This window comes from Penaeus monodon, chromosome 2, assembly GCF_015228065.2.
Source record: "Penaeus monodon isolate SGIC_2016 chromosome 2, NSTDA_Pmon_1, whole genome shotgun sequence".
In the NCBI taxonomy this organism is placed as follows: Eukaryota; Metazoa; Arthropoda; class Malacostraca; order Decapoda; family Penaeidae; genus Penaeus; species Penaeus monodon.
This window is the reverse complement of record NC_051387.1, coordinates 1,694,670-1,702,169: the sequence shown is the minus strand read 5'-3', so window position 1 is coordinate 1,702,169 and position 7,500 is coordinate 1,694,670. Positions and strand designations below refer to the sequence as shown.

Genomic DNA, 7,500 nt, shown 5'->3' with positions numbered 1-7,500 from the left:
CAGGTAATTCTATTTTTTTTTTTTTTTGTCTTTTCCATACCAGGTAATGTTGAACATGTTTTTTTTTTTTTTTTTTTTTTTTTTTTTTTTTTTTTTTTTTGTTTTTTTTGTTGTGTGTGTGTGTGTGTGTGTGTGTGTGTGTGTGTGTGTGTGTGTGTGTGTGTGTGTGTGTGTGTTGTGTGTGTGTGTGTGTGTGGTGTGTGTGTGTGTGTGTGTGTGTGTGTGTGTGTGTGTTTTCCCACCTAATTTCAATACAGAAGATCATTTAAGCGTAAACATCCTGTCTACTTTACCAAAATTATCACTTTTAAAACTGATGCATATTAAGGATGTTATTTGTTCCACGCTGTGTGTGAATGTATGTATGTGTATACATATTTTATACATTTTTATACATTTTCGCTTTAATATAGTTTTTAGATACATTTTTATATATTTCTTATATATATTTTTTTTCTTCTTACAGTTATCCTTTTAATTGTTTGTATCTCCTTTGTTATTCCTTTTCCGTCATCATCATTATCTTTCGGAATTCCTCCTCCCTTTGTGTTATTCCCCCTTTTATCATTTTTCTCTCTTCTTACTGTCTCTCTCCTCAGTCTTCTCCCTTTCACATTCCCTCCGCGTGTTATTAAAGTCATCCATTGTCTCCTCTTTCACTATCTCTCTCGTTATTCTCATTCTCTTTTACGTTATCTTTCGTCACTCATTTTTTCCTTTTTTTCCTCCTCCGTTGTCATCTTTCGCTCTCTCTTTTTCCTTCGTCATTTTTATTTTCTTTTATTTCTCTTTCGTCACTTTATTCCCTTTGAGTTTCCTCCTCTATCATGACCTTTCGTTCTCTCCTTCTCCTTCTCTTTAATATTCTCTTTCGTAACTCCTGTCTCCTCCTCGACTTCCTCCTCTATCATCACCTTTCGTTCTCTCTTTCTCCTTCTCCATTTTCATTCTGTTTTATATTCTCTCACCCGTCCTGCACGTCCCTTGCAACGGCAGAACCCAGCAACCCGCCTGCAAATGGGGTTGAGTTTCTGTCTCGTGTTATTATAGATTATCAATTTTCTCTTCGTTTTTCTTTTTCTATTTTCACTTTGACTTCTTCTTTCTCACCCTTCTTGTCATTTAACTTCATCCCTTTGACTTCCTCTTCCGTCATTATCATCCACCTCTCTGATTTTCTCTCTCATCTCTCTCCTCCTTCACCCTTCGTTATTGAATTTCTCTCCTCCCTAATTCCTTCTCCTTTCATCTTCCTCTTCCGTCACCGTCATCCACCTCTCTGACTTCCTTTCTCGTTCTTCATCTCTATTTCTTTCCTCTCTCCCCCAATTCCCCTTTTTCCCCTTCCCCTTCCTCCATCATCATCCATTCCCTTCGCTTCTCCTTTCATCTTCCTCTTCCGTCATCCTCCTCCACCTCTCCCTCTCTCGTTCTTCACCTTTATCTCTTCCCTCTCTCCCCCAATCCCCCCCCCCTTCTCTTCCCTTTCCCTTCCCTCCATCACCATCCCCTCCCTTCGCCCTCGCTCACCCACCTGCACATGTTGTTGAGCTGGGGCCTCGTGTGTGGCAGACCGACCTTGGGCATGAGTGGTGCCACGACCGCCAGGCACTGGTCGAGCTCCCCCTTCTTGGCCTTGCATTTCCCAGCTGCCTCGGGCGACCCTGGAAAGAGAGAGGAAAAGGTGTGGTTGTTGTTATAATGGTTAGTGTTATTAGTATTATACTTGTTAGTGTTATCGTTATTATTGTTATTATTATCATTATTGTGACTGTTATTATGATCATTATTGTTATAAATATAATGACTGTTATTATGATTATCATAATTGTCATTATTATTACCATTATTATTATTATCATTATTATTATCATTACTATCATTATTATTATTATAAGTGTTATTACTATCATTAGAATTTCATAACGAAGGCAAAACTGACATATTCGTTTCTGACAACCCGAATACGATTTCATCTAAATACTTTTAAAAAAGGAGGAAAGGGGGGGGGGAATTAATTTTTAAAAACCCACTTTATTATTCCAAGCTTGTTCCAGCGACTGATAAACTAAATTACGAATAATTATGATCATTTCACTGAGATAAAACTGATGCGTAAAATTGTGGTGGAATATATTTTTCTTATTTTAAAAGTGGAGCTTGAATTAATTTTCGAAATAATCCGGAATTTCATCGACGGGGTTTATCTTTAGAGAGAGAGAGAGAGAGAGAGAGAGAGAGAGAGAGAGAGAGAGAGAGAGAGAGAGAGAGAGAGAGGAGAGAGAGAGAGAGAGAGAGAGAGAGAGAGAGAGAGAGAGAGAGAGAGAGAGACATCGACAGATAGATAGACATAGATAAACAGAGAGATAGCGAAAAAGAAAGAAAAAAAGAAAGAACTGTAAAAGAAAGAAACAAAGACTAACGATCTATTTGACTGAAATTGAAGAAGAAAGGGATTGCATCCTGAATCTTGGCCAAGACATGGAATGATTCCCGAAAGGCAAGGTAACGGGGGAGGGGGGAGAGGGGAAGGCAGAGGGGGAGAGAGGAAAGGGAGGGGAGGAGGAGGGAGAGAAAGAGAGAGGGAGGGGGGGGGAGAGGAGAGGGGGAGGAGGGGAGAGGGAGAATGGAGGAGGGAGAGGGGAGGGGAGAAAGAGAGGGAGAGAGAGAGAAAGGAGAGAGGAGAGGAGAGAGGAGAGAGAGGAGAGAGAGGAGAGAGAAGGAGAGAGGAAGAGAGAGCGAGGGAGAGAGGGAGAGAGAGAGGAAGAGGAAGAGGAAGAGGAAGAGGAAGAGGAAGAGGAAGAGGGACGGATATAATATATCGATGCTTTTATTAAAGTTGAGATTAATAAAACATTTAATAAACGCACTTTCGGTCTGCTGATCTGAGAACATCTTTGGGCGCGCTTGCCCTTAACTGTTTGCTAATATATTTTGTTCTTCGCGAGAAGAATGTTTATTATCACACACGCACACGTAAACGCAGACGCAAACGCACACGCACACGCACACACGCACACACACACACACACACACACACACACACACACACACACACACACACCACACACACACACACACACACACACACACACCACACGCACACGCACACACACACGCACATACACACACGCACACGCACACACACATATTCAACGAATAAAAGCCCGCACAAAGCTCACCCAAAAGCTCTCTCTGCGATACGAATTTATGAAAAAACAAAAGCTTTCTTTTAGTATGTAAGAAACGATGTAAGAATTCGCCGACAGAGGGCAGTAGTGGTCTGCAGTCATCCGTTTTCTTTAAGGGTACCATCCGTTTTCTTTAATGGTAAACTACTTTATAAAAAATGAGTCATGAAATTTGGTTACGCTATATAGGCAACAAATCAAATAAAGGATTAATAGTAATTCATTTTTATATATGTTTGTCAATAAGATACATTCAGGTTTGTTTTTCTCCTATCAGCCCTTTTATACGAAGATTGTTAAAGCGCATTCAAGCGCCTTCAATATTTTCCTGTGGCGTTCCTGACGCTGGAGTCGAGAAGAGAGAGAGAGAGAGAGAGAGAGAGAGAGAGAGAGAGAGAGAGAGAGAGAGAGAGAGAGAGGTGGGAGAGGGCAGAAAGGTAGAAGGAGAGAGGGAAAGGGAGATGGAGAGAAGGAGGGATAGGAAGGGAGAGAGAGTGGGAGGGAGTAGAAGGAGAGAGGTAGAAGGAGAGAGGGAAATGGAGAGTGAGGGAGATGGGGAGAAGGAGAGAGGGAGAGGGAGAGGGAGGGAGATAGTGGGAGAGTGAGTCTAATTTGCCCAAGAGACGTGACATATTTCATATCGTCTTGAGTAAAATACGATAACACTTCGCATATCACTCTTCGCTGTGTTTTGCTGTTGTTTGAAGATGCTTTGCTTGTATAGGTTTTAGAAGCGAACGATTTGGAAATGTGAGTGAAATAAAATCGAAGACAAAGGAAGGAATATCTATCTTTAGTACAGCTCTTCACCTCCTTCTCTCTCTCTCCCTCGCTCTCTCTCTTTCCCCTTCAGACTCTTGTTTTCTTTTCTCCTCTCTCTCTCTCTCTCTCTCTCTCTCTCTCTCTCTCTCTCTCTCTCTCTCTCTCTCTCTTTCTCTCTCTCTCTTTCTCTCTTTCTCCCATTCCCTCTCCTCCTTCCCCCTTCCTCCCTCCTTCCCCCTCTCTCTCCCTCCCCACCCCCATCTCCCTTCCTACCCCCTCCATCACCCTATTCTCCCTCTCCCCCCCCATCCCTCCCCCCTCCCCTCCTCCCTCTCCCTCGAAACCACAAGAAAAAGGACGATGACGATCCCCCCCCCCCCCCCCGCCCCCCCTCCCGCCCGCAGCTTCTCAACCAAATTGGAAAAAAGTCTCAAGAAAATGGAACAGTCTGCCTCCGCCGCCTAAGCCAGGCGGATCCGCTTTTGCATCGAGGGAGACCAGGCAGCGGGGAGGGAGGGAGGGAGGGAGGGGGGGGGGAGGGAGGGAGGGAGGAAGGGGGGAAAGAAGGAAAAAGAGGGAGGAGGGAGGGGGGGTACCAGGCAGTGGGGAGAGAGGGAAGGAGGAAGGGGGGAGGGAAGGAGGAAGGGGGGAAGGAAGGAAAAAGAGGGAGGAGGGAGAGAGGAAAGAGGGAAAAGGTGGGAGAGGGATGGGAGGGAGGGAGGAGGGAGAGAAGAAGGAGGGAAAATGAGGGAGAGGGAGAGGAAGAAGGGGTTAGGGAAAAGGTAGGAGGAGGGAGGGAAGAAAAGGGAAAAAGAGGGAGGCAAGACACAAAAGGTGGGAGGAAGGGGAGAAGGAGAAAGGAGGGATCGAGGAAGAACGAAAAATGAGGGAGAGGGAGAAGAGGGAGGAAGGAGGAAGGAAAGGGAAAAGGGAGGAGGGTGGGAGAGGATGAGAGAGAAGTAAAAGGTGGAGAGAGGGAGACAGGAGGACGGAAGGAGAAAAAGAGAGGGAGGGAAAAGGTGGGAAAGAGGGAGAGAGGAGAAATGACAGAGGAAAAGATGGGAGGGAGGGAGAGAAAAGGAGGGAGAAGAGGAAGGAAGGAGGGAAGGAGGGGGAGAAAGGGGGGGAGAGAGGGAGGGAAAAGGGAGAACAGAGGGAGACGAGGAAGCAGGAGAGAGAAGAAGGGAGGAGAAGGGAAAAGGTGGGAGAGAGAGAGAGGAGGAAGAAAAGAGGAAAAGGAGGGTAGGAGGATGCAAGGAAGGGGAATAGGAGGAGGGAAGGAGGGAAGAGGAGAGAAGGAGGGAGAGGAGGAGGGAAGGAGGAAGGAGGGAGAGGAGGAAGCGGAGGAAGGAGGAAGGAGGGAGAGGAGGAAGGCGGAGGAAGGAGGAAGGAGGGAGAGGAGGAGGGAAGAAAGGGAAGAGGAGGGAAGGAGGGGGAGGACTGAGGACGAGGAGGAGTGGGAACAGAGGGATAAAGATAAGGAGAGAAAAAGGATTATAGGAGAAGGAGGAGGAATAAGGAGGAGGAGGAGGAGGAGAAAGAGAGGGGAAGGAAGAGGTGGGTTGGCTGAAAGAGATCTGTTGAAAAATATTTATGATTTCTGTTTGCATGTTCAAGGGGCGCAGTTAGGGGTCAGAAAGGTGATAACATCAAAAAGGGAAAACGGAGAAAGAAGGGGAAAGCGATGAATAAAGGAAAGAAAATAAAGAAAAAATGCTCAGAGAAAAACAAGAACCATGAAAACAAAGGATACAGGAAAGAAATTATATGAATAGGTACATAGTAGACAAGAGAGAGAGAGAGAGAGAGAGAGAGAGAGAGAGAGAAAGAGAGAGGAAGGAGAGAGAGAGAGAGAGAGGAGAGAGAGAGAGAGAGAGAGAGAGAGAGAGAGAGAGAGAGAGAGAGAGAGAGAGAGAGAGAGAGAGAGAGAGAGAGAGAGAGAGAGAGAGAGAGAGAGAGAGAGAGAGAGCAAAAGATAGATAGATAGATAGAGAATGTAACGTGGGGAGAAGCTACACGCAGCCTTTTACGATGAATAATCGTAAGAGAAAGAGAAAGAAATATCCGTTTAGAGAGAAAGACAGAAAGAAAAAAAGAAAGAAAAAAAAAACATAAAAAATATATACATCTATATATATACATATATATAGTAGTGTTGTAATAAGGTGGTAGACATAAAAAAAAAAATATGAAACACAAAAAGTTTGAAAGATAATTAAATAAATCAGTAACATTCACAGTTAGCAAGGGGGAGGGGGGGCTGTTCCCTGAAAACACACCCTGACTCCAGCTCCGGACAGAAGAGGCGTGACTCGCGTGCCCGCCCGAGGGGGTATTGCGCTGAGAGACAACTGAGCCTCGGTAAGGTTGTTATTTCATGTTAACAGCTGTTTAAGTGAAGTGAAGGAAAATAAACTGACGTAAGGTGATGGGAAGTGACAGCGCAAAGCCGATAACTAAAGAGATTGTTCACATGGATCAAAATCGGACGCAGAGACAGGCTGCCTTGTCTGCTGGCCACTGGCTTGCCTGCTGGCCACTGCCTTGCCTGCTGGCCACTGGCTTGCCTGCTGGTTGGCCGCTTTCTGCTCGCTGGTCGCTATCTTTTTTCAGCTATCTGTCTGTGCGGCCGCTGTCTATCTGTCGGTAGCTGTCTGTCTGCCGGCCGCTGTCTACTGTACCATTTACATGTTACGTGTGTTGTGTTGGTCACGCTATTTAGAATAGGATTATATATGTGTATATTCCGGTTAAAATGTTCTGGTGTTTCCTTTATCTTCCGCAAGTGAACAAACGAGGTATAAGTAAAAGATGAACCACGGAGAAGGTGCAAGCACTGCTAAAGGGTCCAGACCAGTCGTTAGATAATTAACAAGCTGAAATTAGCCGCCTTCACTCACACACACACACCACACACACACACACACACACACACACACACACACACACACACACACACACACACACACACACACACACACACACACAGATTGATAGACAGATATAGATGGATAAATAGATATAGATATATATGACTCGATGGGCTAGCTAGTCTTTTATGAGGCAGATATAAGGAGAATCGACGGTACTTAAAGTAAAGTTATCGATGCACTGATAACTTTCCCCACGGAGTAACTATGAGTGCCAGCACACCAGCATTTCTCTTGCCCTTATAAGCTGATGGAATGTTCACGTGATGTACAAGACGCCGACACTAGCAGTCTTTGTAGAAAAAAAGAGCCAGGTGATTCTACAGCTGCTACTGCCATATCTCCTCGTCGACTGTGGAAAATTCTGCGGTAAAACTGTCCACTGAAGAGTGTAGAAATCAACAGAATACGCCCAGAAACACAGTGCGAAATCAGAGCTAGCAGATCAAAGCGTGGTACTTATTTTTTCCACTCTGATACTTGGAGGAAAATTGCAGAGAGCGACAAAGCTAATTCTTTATTGCATTAATGGATTTCCTTGAGGGCCAAGACAGCAGTGGGTAAAAGTGGACTTTTTCAAGTAAGAAGACAAGTCCACTTAAACTAATAATTAATGC

General features: G+C 44.7%; 1 protein-coding gene across 1 annotated transcript in view; it reads right to left on the bottom strand.

Annotated features, from left to right (window-relative positions):
• The window catches only part of LOC119580015, a 25,050-nt gene that overhangs the window by 12,064 nt on the left and 5,486 nt on the right, over nt 1–7,500 (bottom strand). Inside the window, exon 2 of the mRNA XM_037927869.1 lies at nt 1,535–1,664. Coding sequence (XP_037783797.1) covers nt 1,535–1,664 — 130 coding nt within the window. The remainder of the gene's footprint in view (nt 1–1,534; nt 1,665–7,500) is intronic.